Source organism: Rhamphochromis longiceps, linkage group LG3 (genome assembly GCF_057381845.1).
Source record: "Rhamphochromis longiceps isolate RC_006_pf linkage group LG3, R_longiceps_female_GT1.1, whole genome shotgun sequence".
NCBI classification, from domain to species: Eukaryota; Metazoa; Chordata; class Actinopteri; order Cichliformes; family Cichlidae; genus Rhamphochromis; species Rhamphochromis longiceps.
The window spans coordinates 16,366,149-16,382,416 of record NC_140559.1 but is presented as its reverse complement, the minus strand read 5'-3'; the positions used below and the strand labels follow the sequence as shown (position 1 = coordinate 16,382,416).

At 41.8% G+C, this 16,268-nt stretch overlaps 1 protein-coding gene across 1 annotated transcript; it reads right to left on the bottom strand.

Annotated features, from left to right (window-relative positions):
- Nucleotides 1-7,098: 7,098 nt before the first annotated feature.
- Nucleotides 7,099-15,123, bottom strand: LOC146673166 (uncharacterized). Its single transcript, XM_085401844.1, has 3 exons — nt 15,059-15,123; nt 14,147-14,245; nt 7,099-9,073 (listed from the first exon to the last, which is right to left on the bottom strand). The coding sequence occupies exons 2-3, from the start codon at nt 14,162-14,164 to the stop codon at nt 8,114-8,116; spliced, it is 978 nt and encodes a 325-aa protein (XP_085257970.1). The 5' UTR covers nt 14,165-14,245; nt 15,059-15,123; the 3' UTR covers nt 7,099-8,113.
- Nucleotides 15,124-16,268: the final 1,145 nt, after the last annotated feature.

Here is a 16,268-nt window from a genome sequence, read left to right as displayed (position 1 = left end):
AGTCTGAATATTACTTTTATATGTATTTCCCCAAACCGCTACACAATAACTCATGTATGGTAATAGCAAAGCACAATATACACTCAACAAAAATATAAACGCAACACCTTTGTTACTGCTCCCATTCCCCATGGGATGGACGTAGAGACCTAAAATTCATTCCAGATACACAATATAACCATCCCTCCCAAACAGTGGTCACAAATCAGTCCAAATGTGTGGTAGTGGGCACATCTGCCATATTGAGATAATCCATCCCACCTCACAGGTGTGCCACATCAGGATGCTGATCTGACATCATGAGTAGTGCACAGGTGTACCTCAGACTGCCCACAACAAAAGGCCACCCTGGAATGTGCAGTTTTTTGCGCTATTGGGGGTCTGGGGACCCAGAACCGGTCAGTATCTGGTGTGACCACCATTTGCCTCATGCAGTGCAACACATCGTCGCATGGAGTCTATCAGATTGTCAATTGTGGCCTGTGGAATGTTGGTCCACTCCACTTCAATGGCTGTGCGAGGTTGTTGGATATTCGTGGGAACTGGTACACGCTGTCGTATATGCCGGTCAAGCACATCCCGAACATGCTCAATGGGTGACATGTCCGGTGAGTATGCTGGCCATGCAAGAACTGGGACATTCTCAGCTGCCATCTGCCCTGAACAATGTGAACCATGATTCTGGCTGGTGTGGTTACACGAGGTCTGCGGTTGTGAGGCCGGTTGGATGTGCTGCCATATTCTCTGAAACGCCTGTGGAGACGGCTTATGGTTGAGAAATGAACATTCAATGCACGGGCGACAGATCTGGTTGACATTCCTGCTGTCAGCATGCCAATTGCACGCTCCCTCATTGCTTGTGGCATCTGTGGCATTTTGCTGTGAGACAAAACTGCACATTCCAGGGTGGCCTTTTGTTGTGGGCAGTCTGAGGTACACCTGTGCACTACTCATGATGTCAGATCAGCATCCTGATGTGGCACACCTGTGAGGTGGGATGGATTATCTCAATATAGCAGATGTACCCACTACCACACATTTGGACTGATTTGTGACCACTGTTTGGGAGGGATGGTTATATTGTGTATCTGGAATGAATTTTAGGTCTCTACGTCCATCCCATGGGGAATGGGAGCAGTAACAAAGGTGTTGCGTTTATATTTTTGTTGAGTGTAACATATACAATGTTTTCCTATCCAGAAATTGTTTTACTTTCCCCAAGACAGCAATGCCCCGTGCTAACTTTCCCCTCGCATAAGTGATGTGTGATTTCCAACAGGCCTTATGATCAGTGATCACACCAAGAAATTTTATGGCATTAACCCTTTCTAGATATATATTATCGACACAAATTTCAATGTTGATGTTTTTCTTATAGTTTCCGAATAACATAAATTTAGTTTTATTTAAATTTAAGGACAATTTGTTTCTATCAAACCGCTTCTTTAATATCTTTAACTCCTGTGTGATCACCTCCAAAACCTGTTGAAATTCCACACCTGAACAAAGTATATTGGTATCATCTGCAAAAATTGCAAACTTTAGTATCTTCGATACTTTACAAATATCATTTATATACATAATAAACATTTTCGGACCCAATACTGATCCTTGAGGTACTCCACATTCAATATCCATCAATTTAGATTTAAACTCATTTATTTGTACATATTGCTGTCGATTCATCACATAGCTGTTTATCCAATCCAGTACCACACCCCTGAACCCATATTTTTCCAGTTTGATTTTTAGAATTTCGTGGTCAACAGTATCAATGCTTTTTTTAGATCTAGAAAGACTCCAAGTGCATACATCTTGTTATCCATACATTCTGTTATTTCTTCCATTAAATCCATCAATGCCAAAACTGCTGATCTATTATTTCTAAACCCATACTGGCAATTTGCCAACAAATCATGTTTATCCACAAAGCTGTCAAATCTTTTTAGAAATAGTTTTTCCAGTATCTTAGAAAACTGGGAGAGTACCGACACTGGTCTATAATTTGTAAAACAATGCTTTTCACCTGATTTATAAATGGGAATCATTTTTACAACTTTCTTTTTTTGTGGAAAAACCCCTTCCTGGAAAGACAAATTAAAAATATATTGTAGCGGTTTTACAATAACACCAATTACTCTCTTTACCATTACCATATCAATATGATGACAGTCAGTACTCGTTTTGTTCTTAAGTCCACTGACAATATCATGTATCTCCTTCTCTTCCACTGATCCTAAAAACATTGAACTTGCATTCCTTTCAATGTTTCCTCCAGTCTCGCTTTCTATCATATCAACCTTTATTTCTGCAGCCAGTTTTGGCCCTATATTTACAAAAAATTCATTGAATCCATCTACTACTTCGTTCATTTTACTAATAGTATTTGTCCCTTCCATAAAATACCCAGGGTAGTCATTAGTCCTTGGTCCATTTTTTATTATACTATTTAATACCTTCCATATCCCTTTCATGCTATCTTTATTATCTTCTAACTTTTTGATGAATTAATCTTTTTTACAAGTTCTCATTATGTTAGTTAATTTATTTTTATACTTTTTATATTTCTTTTCAGACTCTGTAGTTCTCTTTTTAATGAATTCTCTATATAAGGTGTTCTTTTTTTTACAGGCATTTTGCAGTCCCTTCGTCATCCATGGTCTTCCTGCATACTTATCTTTCCTGTTGACTTCAATGAGTAGGCTGTTTTCCTCTAATAAGGCCATGAATATGCTTAAGAATGCCTCATAGGCTTTATTGACATCCTTGTGTTTATATACAATAGTCCAATCTTGTTTTATTAACTCATTTTTGAGACACTGCATTGTCTTTTCTGTTCTAATTGTTTTATATATTGTCTTACATTCATTTCTATGAACTTCATAGCAACAGTCATAAGTTACAAAAAACTGGTAAGTGGTCACTTATATAATTTATCAATATTTTATATTTTCTTCCATTACATTTGTAAAAATATTATCTAATAGAGTTGCGCCATGAGTGGTTATTCTCCCCGGTCTTGTTATCAGGGGAAATAATCCCATACAATACATTGAATCAATAAATTCTTCAATACTCTTATTATGATTTGGGTTCAATAAATCAATATTAAAGTCTCCACAAATAAACATTCTTTTCTGATTCAGATTTGTATACAAGTCCTCCATAATGTCCTTAAAAGTCTCAATCTTTGACCCTGGTGTTCTATATATGCAACTGACAATCATATTTTTCTGTTTTTTCATATTTATTTCCACTGTTATACATTCCATCACTCCATCTACCACCCTCGTCATTCTTCTCATTTTTTCAAATCTTAGATTTTCATCAACATAGAGTGCCACCCCACCTCCTTTTTAATTAGTCCGATCTAAGTGGAGGAATTCATATCCCTCTATCTCAAAATCTTCTTTTCCAGTGTTTATCCAAGTCTCTGATATTGCTATCACACCAAATGGTTGATTAAACTGTGCTATATATTCTTTAATAAATTGAAAGTTTGCATATAGACTTCTACTATTGAAATGAACCATGGTTATATTCTTACCCCGCTCTATGTTCCTATTAAATTGTTCCATTGTATAATAATTACTGTCCTTTAACATTTTGGTAAAAAAAAATTACAGTCAGGATCATACCCCAGTGTCTGCGTTTTTCTTGATTAGGTATTCATTAACATACACATTCGTTCCTTTCAACTTTCTTCCTTGCTTCAGTAGCTCTTTTTTCTGCTTCCTATTAACAAATCTTATAATAATGGCAGGTTTTTGGTGGAGCCTGGCTGTGGCCTGCTGGCTGATGGTGCAGCCTGGCTGTGGCCTGCTGGCTGATGGTGCAGCCTGGCTGTGGCCTGCTGGCTTTGGGTGTTCTGAATCTGTTCCTAACAGATCGCTACGCATCGATCGACTGTACACATATCCAACTTCTTTAAACATGCCATGAGGTTGATATATGCATCGGAGGAACTCAGAATTCAGTATCTTGCCCAAGGATCCTTTCTCATGTGTAGCGAGTAAAAGCCACCGAGTAACCGCTAAGGGCCTCTATACTACTTGTGCAAACTTTCAGGCCCAAAGCTCTTACAGGAACGAGCCCAGAATAAACGGGACAAGAGGGTCAATATCAGTCAGATATGTTAAAATTTATTATTTTAAAAGAACACAAAGGGTTTGCAAAAGGCCTAAAACATTAAAATGGAAAAGGTCACTAACGACCACAAGATAGTCTTATTGGTGCAACCTGCCAGCAATGCAACTATCACCTGAGGGCTTGCTCTCCCTCGGCGGTCCCAGATGCTCATTGCTTTAAAAGAAAATAAATCCACCGCAAATAAATACAAGCCCAACAGAACACTTATCGCATGCACTAAGTGTTTTAGTTCAGGCAATAATCGGTGGCACTAAAATCACTCTTAATAAAACGTATTCACTGCAAATCCACACGGAGCACCTCTAAAAAGACCTAATTCCCCTAAGGTAAGAGCCCAGCTCAGGGATTGCACATTGCCCGACTAATATTGCACCAGCCCAGTAGAAATAAAAACAAACCCGGCATAAAAAACAGTTTTAAAAGGTGACCATGGTCTCAAACCAACTTGAGAGAAAAACGCAACAAAAAGGAGAAGGAGGAAAAAAACAGTGACAAATTCACATGTGCAGCCTGTCCTGCAGGAGGCAGTACAATATAAATTAGATTATAGTGCATAAATATACTTTTTTTTAAAACGTCAAATATATTAAGTTAACATACCTCCAGCAGACAGCTGTGTTTGCTGCACACCTGGCTTGTCTTCTAAAATCACTACTAGAAACAAAATACAATAAACATCAAATACATTTCAACAAATTTTAAAAAGCACTAACAATGGCTGAGCGTAACTGTGCGGACATATTTTACCTCCACAAACAGCTGAGACGTGGTTTGCGATACATGTGGCAAAAAAGTCAGGTGTTGTAGCCACACTTGCCAACCTTGAGACCTCAGAATTAGGGAGACAATTCAAAAGGGCTGTTTTGGGGTGATAAATACATTTTACAGTGTTTCTTTATCGGATAAAATACGTTAAATGTCACCGTTATTATTGGCCGGCCCGGAAACAGCGGGGTGTCCAAATTCAGAGGCTGCTTCCACCTGAGGACCGGCCTTCGCGGTCTAAAGAAAGCCGCGTAGTACGTCACGAGCTCCCTCGGTGGAGAGAAACTCTGCCGTCTGCTCCTTGCTATCTAAAATATAACCGGGCACTGACGTAAACTCTCGACCTTCTCACACTTCTGTTTAGTCAGTTTCTGTTTGACATTTATTCAGCTGTGTGAAAACCCCGGAGGAACCCTCCCGAGGGATTAATAAAGTTAAATTTAATCTAATCTAATAATTTTATTCTCTGCCAAACCGATTTACTCACGCACAAATAAAACACTGAAAAAGCCAAACAAGAACATTTTATTGTTATCAAAGTGACTCATATATCATGTTTAACTCGAGTAGTGAAAGACCGCGGGGATTTGAAGACGATGTGTCGGCTCAGATATTTGAAGTTTCCACAGCTACATTCTCACCTGAAAATATGTTAAAGGTTTTTTTGCGACCCAGAAAGAGAAATAAGAGTAATATTAAAACTAAGCAGCTGCCGCCATTGTTGGAAACTGGAATTGGCTGGGCCGCGCTATGAATTCTGTGATATGGTTTTTCAACTTTGTTGTCCGGGTGGGAAATCAGGAGATTTTCGGGAGGGGCACTGAAATTCGGGATTCTCCCGGAAAAATCGGGAGGGTTGGCATGTATGGTTGTGGCAACATCACCAACCTTGTCAAACACCTCAGAGTAAATCATGTCACAGAATATGACGAGCGTATGTTGAGGCGAACTGAAGAGGAGGACAGGGACTTAACTTAGCAAACTTACTTACAAACTTAGCACTAAAAAAGTAGACCATTTTGGCCGGTTTTGGAGCAGTCTGGGGGGATGGTGACCTTTGAATGACCTATAAAATAAAGTTTAATATCTCAGAAACTGTAGCAGCACAAACGCTCATTTTACCTGCACAAATCTGCACAAACGTAGCACTAACCGCTCCGCCTATTTGCCTTTACGTTTCAAGTGGCTGGGGGGTCAGCTTCACTCTGCTCAGATTTTTCAAACTCGAGGGGTACAAAATGCAACACAAAAACTGACACGCGTGGTTTTATTCACGAGCCAAACGCGTTTTTGCGACGCAAATCTGCTTGCAAATTTTCGCGGGACCCGCAAGCACGGCTCATCACGCTCCTACATTTACTTTACATGTAAACAAAACACAAGAAACAAAAGATGCTGGGGGTTGGGTTTGAGGTTATGACTATTGTTGTCATTATTTTTGTGCCTCAATAATGCTATGCTTTTTATTAAAAAGTGTTATAAAGTTATATAGTGTAGTATTAAGTGGACACAGCCTGAAAAATAAAGGCATGAGACCACGTGTCCTTGAGAAGTAGAAAGCTGCAGACTCTCGCTCATGCTTGCCTGGGAAAATATAGATAAGAGGGAACATTGTCTGTGGAAATTTACTGGAAAGCTGTTGTTTAGACTAAAATGAGAGAGCTTCTCTAATAAAACTGTTAGGGGCACACCACAATTTTCAGATCCGCGGCAGCGTGTCATGCAGGACGCATCTCCCTTCTAGAAGTAATAAAGTCTTAAATGGTCTACTGACCAGTGTTTTGTCTTCTATTGGATGCCTCTGAGGAATCAAAAGAACTCGGTAAAGTGTTGATATTTATACTATCTCAGCAGAAGTTTTCTACTTATGCCAAAACATTTCTTCCTGTTAAAAGGGAGTTTTTCCTTCCCGCAGTGTTTTACCTTTACAATATAAAAAACTGACTGGAATAAAATGCTTTGGTCACACATCTGAACGTTGTGTGGACACACGAGGGGAAAGGATGTCGCGGTTTTCCAAGATCACATCAGAAGGCCTCATGCTTTTAATGATAAGTTATCTCAATGTCATAGATCTGAATTCTAGACGATTCTATGAGCAAGAAACGATGCCCTTACACCGAGTTACAGAAATGTTTGTTCAGAAGAAATAAGAGTCCAAGCATTCCTGAACATAGTATTTGTTTATTTATATTTAGGAGATTCACTGAAAACAGATGAACAGATGGGATACAAACAAAGTGAGTGGGAGGGGTCACCCATCCTTCTACTCACTGATCAATAAATACTTTTTATTTATGCAAGAAACAAACAGCATTGTAACAGTGCATGTTAGAAATGACTGGACAGCAGCCAATAAGGAAAAAACTTAAACGCAAGATCCTAAAATTATTATTATTATTATCAACATTGCTGTAAGTTAACAAAACCCTGACAAACATCAGCAGTCAGTATTTTCACGTCACTGACAGCAGAAGTTAGGTCCTCTCTGAGTCCTAATGACAAATCAAATCATTTTCAGTAACTGTATCAACAACGAACACTTCGGTCGGCCATGTTTGGACCTCCAAAAACAGTTTAAACAAACACATCAGTTTGTGTAAAACTTTGTTAACATCAAAGTAACTTTACAAAGTCTGCAACATCTGCAACTTTAGCTGCCTCAAAACGAAGTTCTATTGATGCAACAGAAACACAATAATGATATAGGCCTGAACGATGTGCCTAAAACAACTCGCATCCATGTTTCAAAGAAAAGTACATAGCAAGTGTCATATAATGAAAACCTCAAGAAAATGATGTTTCTGTCACAACAAAACTCACAGTAATAAACAAATAAAATATTCTTAGAAAGACAAACTGCTTCATTTAAAAGAAATCTGTTGGTTCAAACAAACCTGCCATTTTTAACAATCGTATGTATGACATATAAAAGACAGCACTTTGGAAAGCTGTAGTTAAGTAATTATAGATCGATGTATGATGATATTTATAGAATTAATTCGTTTTTTAATGAAATAAAGCACCCAACAACAAAAACATCTTTTAAAACAAGCAAACAGGAAAGACGAAGTATGTTGACATAACAACTGCATAATGAAGGTTTGTTTACAGCGTTTTTACACTTTCAGGTTGTATTTTCAGTGAGAGTACAGCAGTGACTTTGTATTCCTTCAAATCTTTTTCTGCAAAGTTCACATTATTGCTGTTTCTTTCGGTGGATCCTTTTATGATAATTTAATGCGCCGCGAGAAGTGAAGACCTTCCCGCACTGCTCGCAGGAGAAAAGCATTTCTTTTGTGTGGCGGTTCCTGTGCACCTTTAAAGTACCTATTTGAGTGAAACTCTTCCCACACTCCCCACAGCTGTACGGTCTCGTTCCAGTGTGGATGCGTTCATGTACTGTGCGGGGACCCTGTGAACTAAAAGTCTTGTCGCAGTGTCTGCACTTGTATGGTTTTTCTCCAGTGTGAATACGTGTGTGGTGTCTCAGGTCTTGCCTCAAGGTGAATCTTCTCCCACACTGGTCACATCTGTGTGATTTCTCTCCGGTATGCATAACAACATGCCTTCTAAGGTTAGATGATGAAGAGAAATCTTTACCGCACTGCTCACAGGAGAAAATCATTTCTTTTGTGTGGATGTTCTTGTGGACCTTTAAATGATATAGTCGAGTGAAACTCTTCCCACACTCCTCACAGCTGAACGGTTTCACCCCAGTGTGGATGCGCTGGTGATAGAAAAGACTCGAAAGCCATGAAAAACTTTTCCCGCACTCACTGCAGCTGTAGGGCTTTTCTCCTGTGTGAACCCTCTGATGATGCTTTAATTCTCCTTGGGTCACAAACCCTTTGTCACATTGCTGACAATGGTGCGGTCTCTCTCCAGTGTGATACCGTTGAATGTGAGTCGATAAGTTTCTCAATGAGATAAATTCACTGCCGCACTCCTGACACATATGTGGTTTTTCTCCACTGTGCGTTTTCTTATGAACATTTAGCGTGCGTACTGTTTTGTATGTTTTCTCACACTGATCACAGCTGTACAGTCTTTCTTCAGTGTGACTTTTTTGATGACTCTTTAGTTGCTTCAGGTTGTGGAAAGCCTTCTGGCATTGCTGACATCTGTGTTTTTTATGCATTTCTTTGCCGGTCTTGTCCTAATTCAACAGAAAAACAAAAACAGATTATAACTCAGGTACTGGCAACATGGTGACACTTCCAGAAGTCAGCAGGGCTCTAGACTAACTTTTTCCCATGGTTGCACTGGTGCGCCAGCACCATTGGCGGAGCGGGGGGTGGCTTACTGGGCTTAAGCCCGGGTTGTTTTTTCAGAAACCCGGGGTCTTTTGGAGTGTGCGACCAACTGTTCGGGTAACAAAAAAAAAAAATCTCTGCAACTCTCCGTGTGGTCAACAACAGACACACATTTTGCCCCTATCATGGACTAAACGAATCAGAGATAGTCAGGGGCGGGACCTCTCTGATTGGCCATGGTCCAGTTGAAAGTGCAGGTGGAAGAGAGAGGTGAGTAGCTTGAATAAAGCGATATCAATTCATTAACGGATTCCACACAAAGACGTAAACACAGAGTGGACGCATCAGAATCAGCTTTGTCTTTCTTGGCTTTCTCACCCGACGGCCCGTAGACGGACACGCTTAGCGATCCTGATGTGTCCGGTCCGCGCTGTGTTTACGTCTTTTTTGCGCTGATTCTGAGCTGCAGGTTTTGTCTCTCTCCAACCAAAATTTGCAGAGCCAGCAGCAAAAGAAGCAGCAAACTGCGCTTCACATTTGATCAATGTCGTCATGAATTCCCTCTGACTTTTGCTGTTTTGCTTCCGCCACGATAAAAATCACACTTCCTGCACAGCTCTCTCTCTGTGTGTACTTCAGGAACAGTTTCCCATCTCAAATCTCTGTTTTCTGCATTATTTGTTTGCTTATTACCCACCAGTCTACCGTTGTTTACAGCGCTGTCTTTTTCTTTTTTCACTTCAATGACCTCGGACAAGAAAGCCTAATTTCTGCTGTTCAATACTGAAGAAATTTAAACTTCTTAAAATTATGCAAAATTGCAGAATATTTTTAAGGTTATCTGCTATAAAAAGCCAGACCAGGAAAATCTCCTTCATGTTTTTCTGTGTTTTATTCTCAGTTACTTTCACACAAAGGCATCTGCTGTGATGTTCACAATTCTGATGAAGTCTCATTATAATATTTCTGACTGTCTGAGGCTAAATTGAATCAAATCAGGACTTTGAGAACCGGAATTGAATGGATTATAGAAATCAGTGATGATACCCAGCCCTAGTGAGCAGCCTAGGCCTGACAGAAGTGGATGTAGCTGTGGGTAATAAGAAAAGATGAAAAGAACGATTGATAACTTTTTTGTTAAGTTAAGGCCTGATCTGTCTGAAATTCATAGCCAGTGCTCTGACATGGTGCCATCAATCTTTGAATGCTGAAAAAGCCCAGTGTATCCAGGAAACACATTATATGCTGCGATAAATGCCCAAGTGTCCCCTCTCCCCACTGCCTTTCAGCAGCATGCAGCAGCAAACAGGTCGTCAGAGGAGCCGAGATGATGATTAAGTTTAACATTTTCTACAATATTGACAAAGCACTTTAAGCACAAGATTGTTAGTTAATAATTTAGAAATTTTATATATTATGCTTTGGATGTTGTTCAATATATTTCTATGCAAATCAAGAGGAATTTCAATACACAGCAGTATATTCACAGTTGAAACCAGATATTTACATACACTTTAGTGAAAAAACATTAAAAAAAAACATAAAAACATTTTTTTACTGTTAAACATCAATTTAGAGTAAACTTTTGTTTTAGATAAATAAATATTGAAATATCTTTTGAATTAGTTAAATGTCAGAATAAAGAGAGACAGAGCTTCTATTTTTTTATCACTTTCATCATATTTATGAGTACATATACACTAAGTTTATTGTTAATTAATAAGAAAACTGCAGATGATTCCATTCTGAGCTGAAGAAGCTTCTGATTGGTTAGTAGAGTCCATGTGAGTAAACTGGTGGCACAGCTGTGGATGCATATAAGGCAAAACACAGAGGCTGTTTCTTTGACATGGGAAAATTAAGAGATGTCAACCAAAACACCAGGAAAAGGATTGTGGAGCTCCATAAGTGTGGCTCAATTTTGAATACAATTTGGTGCCATTTGCAATTAAGAAATACAGATAGTTTCTCTCTTTACTCTTAAAGTTAACAAATGTGTTCAGTTCTGGTTGAATTGGGGTTTAGTCCTCGTGTCTTGATGCAGCCCTGATTTTGTTCTGCCTTGCTGCTTAATTAAAAACACTAGTTTAAGGTGTCCTGCATATGTGATATATATTTTCTTCTTATATGAAGCTATTCTTTTTCAAACAAAACTCAAAACACGGCCTAGTAAACCTTAAACTTCACAGCATGCTTTTTCAATCTTTTGTAATGATGATTAACTAACAATCTTGTGAACACAAAGTTCTTTATTTGGAGCACAGATCTACAAGAAAGATAAGTTACTGAAAAAGTGCTCGAGCTTAAAGTGCTTTGGCAATTGTGGCATGAATAAGGCACGGCGGGACCACGGAGCGACGTTCAGAGCCAACTTTATTTGATTCACGTCACACCACCACCAACCCCTGAGTCCCCGTGTTTTAACACGGCGGGCGTGATTGCGGATGCCGTGCAGGTGCGTCCGTACGGCCCCGCAGACCACGCCCCACCACATACCCCCATCACCCGATTGAGGCCGGGGAGCAATCCGGCCGAACCTACTCCCCCCCCCCCCGCGAACTGGGGCGAGACTCGGCCCCTACACATCGGCGCCCCAGCCCCTGACCAAGCGACGGGGAAACGTCCGTTCTGGTGGCCGCCCGCGCATCCAGCGGCAACGGCGAAGCTGGTCCGGAGGCCGGCCGCGTAGCAAGCGGACACGGCCCCACAGGCATGGCCGTGCGCTCCTGCACACAGGCGGCTGGGCAGACGTCAGGCGCGCAGAATCGACTGGTGGCAGCGAGGCTGGACTAGCCAGCCCGCCGATCCCCGGCCTAGCGGGGCTGTCCCGCTCCTCTGCCTCCAACTCCGGCTGCACAGGCTGCCCTGGAGCAGGGACCTCCGTCTTCCCGCACAACTGCTCCGCCACCGCCTCCGCCACTCCCGTTTGGAGCGGCTCCCCGCACTGCGCCTCCGCCCCCAGCAGGCACAGCCCCTCGCCCACCTCTGGGTGGAGCGACTCCTCTGCCTCCGGCAGGTGTAGACCCTCGCCCGCCTCGTCCTCGGCCTCCGATTGGAGCGGCTCCTCCACCGCTCCCGGCAGAAGCAGCCCTTCACCCGGCTGCTCCTCCTCCTCCGGCAGGCTCGGACCCCCGCGTGGCTCGTCCACCACCTCCGGCTGCCGAGGTGACCCACACGGCTCCTCCACCGCTTCACTGTCCTCGGGACACACTTGTGGGGGTGGCGCCCAGGCCCAGAGCAGCGCTGCCAGCTCTGCCATCTTCCCCAGGTGGCGTTCGCTCTCCTTCCGCAGCTCTTCCTGTTGGCGACGCACCTCCGCCGCCTGCTTCCGCTGGGTGGCCGCTATGTCGGCCACCCTCTCGGCCAGCTCTTTCCTTTCCTGGCTCTGATAGGTACCCGCCATGCCGCCTCCTGGGTTTCGGCACCAATGTGGCATGAATAAGGCACGGCGGGACCACGGAGCGACGTTCAGAGCCAACTTTATTTGATTCACGTCACACCACCACCAACCCCTGAGTCCCCGTGTTTTAACACGGCGGGCGTGATTGCGGATGCCGTGCAGGTGCGTCCGTACGGCCCCGCAGACCACGCCCCACCACAGCAATGTTAAACTTAATCATCATCATCTTTGCTGCTACCTGCCGCTGAAAGGCAGTGAGGAGAGGGGACACTTGGGCAGTGCATTTATCACGACATATAATTTTGTTTTTGGATACGCAGTGCTTTTTCAGCGTTCAAAGCTTAATGGCTCCGTGTCAGAGCACTGGCTATGAATTTCAGACAGATCAGGCCTTAACTTAACGAAAAAGTGATCTTTTCATCCTTACCCAGAGCTACATCCACTTCTGTTGGGTGAGAATCGTTACTGATTTCTATAATCCATTCAATTCAGGTTCACAAGGTCCCGATGCGATTCGGTTCAATTTTAAAATCAGACAGTCAGAAGTATTATAGTTCTGATCATTTATCAGTACTGACACTGTGAGACTTCATCAGAGGTGTGAGCATCACAGCAGATGTCTTTGTGTCAAAGTAACTGAGGATAAAACAAAAAAACATGAAGGAGATTTTCCTGACTTTTTATAGCAGATAACCTTAAAAATATTCTGCAGTAGAACAAAAACTGAAGAAACAGGAAAGGTGAGTAAAAGGTTTCTACTAAACATCTAAAATGCTCGGCTGTGTTTGATCATATATACTTTAAGATCAGTAAATATCCAAATGAAATGCTGTCAAAACAAGTCATCTATGTTTTATTATTCCCAGAAACACTCGTGTCCAAAATGACACCCTTCAGCTAACTGCTGTTTGGAAATCACATTGTTGGCACAAAATACTATATTGTATGCTGTCAAACTGTTTCTCTGGCATTTTTCATAGATTTGACTAAAGAAATGAAAACAAATGATGTTTATGGAACATCCCTGTATTACCTCCTTATTTTATGCTTGAATGATTCACAGGCTAGAGTTACACGACTTAAACTGCCATTAGTGTTATTATTTAATTTGTTCTAATCTTTATTTGTCCTGGTTTTAAACTCTTTCCCTGCAGGCACACTGAAAATGGTGTTGGCTATTTTGCCTGGTAAGAGTACTGAGTGTGCAATGTTGTTTAATTAGTGTGTTATTAGTCAGTTATCAGAGACATTACAGAAAGTTTCCCAGATAAAAGTCGAGTGATACTCCTGATTCATTGCTAATCAGTATATGTTACAAACTCTCCATCGTCCAGCCCTACAAACAAGTCTCAGGTCCAGAGCACGCTCCACTGAGAAAAGCTGTTCTGTTATTTATTTCATGTGAAAATACAAATCATGAAGCCACTAATTCTTCAAACTCCAAGTCTAGATTTTGTCTCGCTTCTCTCAGGCTCAGCAAGCAGCAGCGCTTCGTCATGTGGTTTCTTTTCGTACGCTGCCGTGCTTAACTTAGAAAATGCTCCTTTTTTTATTTACAGCAATTATTTCTAGGCACCTTTTCGGGTGAAGCCATCCTGCTGCTTCTGTTCCCTCAGTGGTCCTGACCTCCGCCAACCTTCCTCTCCTCCTCAGGTATGTCACCTCCACCTGTGAGCTGCGAAATAAAAGACGAGACACGGGATTAGTTATTCCTACAGTTCTTGGACAGTGACGCCATTTTTGGGTTTTGTACATCGTTTAGATGAAACGTTAACATGTGACTGAAGTGCAAAGTTACAACTTTTATTTAAGGCGTTTACTTAAACTGTGACATGAGGCGTCTCTCATTGTCAGAGGCTCAGAAGTCACTGGATAGCTGACAGCAGTCTAATGCTGAGGCGAGGCCTGTTCACCTGGTATGTCATGATACAGGCAGCAGGTAAAAACCCTTTGTACTTGTAGCTGTTCACTGTGGTTTTAAACACCCACAGGTCATTTAATCTGGAACGCATCAGCCGGTGAGTCGGTGAACTTGTAGCTTTGTTAGGGAAACCACAGCCTGTAAGCAGTTAACTGCAGCCAGCTTCTAAAAAACACCAGCTAATGTTCCCGCTCCTCTAAGGGTCAGAGGTCACAGCGGCCCACGCGCGCGCGCACACACACACACACTCGTTTTCATATCTTAGTGAGGACATCTTATTCACATGATGCTAACTGTAACCCTGACACTAAAACCACATTTTGAGCCTCAAAAATAACTTCAAACTCGTGCGGACAGACACGTTGTCCCCGTTAGTGACTGTTGGTCCCCACAAGTATGTTAGCATGACAATTTTCTCCCCCCGGAGCGCTTTTTCCTTACAAACGCGGCACTATTTAACGCGACAGGTTTTTTTTCTTCCACCAGAGAAATAAAAGAACACGTTTCCCGCCTGAGCTGAGTCTGACGTGTGTGTGTGACCGGGGGGACCGGGGGCGCTGAACTTACCTGCGGCTCAGCGCGAGGATGCTCCGCTGAACTCGATGGATAGTGTATCCTTCCGCGGGGCTGTGAGGCTTCGGAGCGCGCGTGGAAGTTTGTGTCGATGACGAATTTAGCTACGTTAACGGCCTCGCGAGTTGGTCGTACCACGTGACTCATTTAAGAAACTGAAGATTAAAGACTTTTAATGGAAGGACGGAGAATTAGAGCCGCGGTGATACAACTTATTTTAGGAATAACGTGGTTCTGAACTCTTCGTCTGGCTGAGATCGCAGTTTTGTTCACTACGTTTTAGGTAAGTTTATAAAGAGTTTTACAAAAAGATGACCTGAAACAGAAATGTTAGAAAGTTTCTCTCAGAAGTGAAAAATAAATTCTGAAGTCTTTTATTCATGCTCGGGGACATTTCGTCCAAACAGACATTCAAATATACGATTGTTATTTTGTTTACAAAAAACAGAAGAAAATAGGTCAAAATTATTCAACAGGATTGAAAATCTTTTTTAAAAGCTTGAGAAAAAAACTAGATCAGGGGGAAAAAGCCTCTTCTTCCTCTTTTCTTGCCACCATAGCTCAGTGGTTTTGTGTTTTTCTAATGGTGTGAGTATTTCTGACAGCCCCGTATCACAGCTCAATGTGAAATAGCCACAATAAACTGGCTTCATCACAGTGAAATCACACACACATGAAAGCATCACACACACCGACAGCATCCTTTGTCATCATTACTGATGGGACCTGTGCAACAGTGTGAGGGACTGGTGTACATATTTACTGAACGGCAGCCAAAACAGTGGAAGAAGTTCACTTCATGCACATCAGCACTAATCAGAAATGTCAGATAATGTAAAACACAATAAATCAGTAACTGTGGGGTTGTTGTTAAAAACAGTTTAAATGTCAGGTTAAACTTTCAAAAATCTATAAAAGGTCTGCAGGGCAGTGGATCTGTGTCTTTTCGTGATCTGACACCTGAATACTGAGCTGCTGTGCTTCACCTTTGCAGTAACACCACATCCAGCTGATCGTGGAACATCAAAGAGGACTTGTTGCAGTGGTTTCAACCTGTCACAGCATCCGAGCTGAATTCTCAACTGCTTTACTCACTGATCACAAATCACTCATTGGTTCAAAGTAGAGCAGTTACAGAAACATCCAGCAGAGGGCGATAAATCCCAGTTTAAAATGAAAAACTGCATCTGCAGCCATGTGTTTC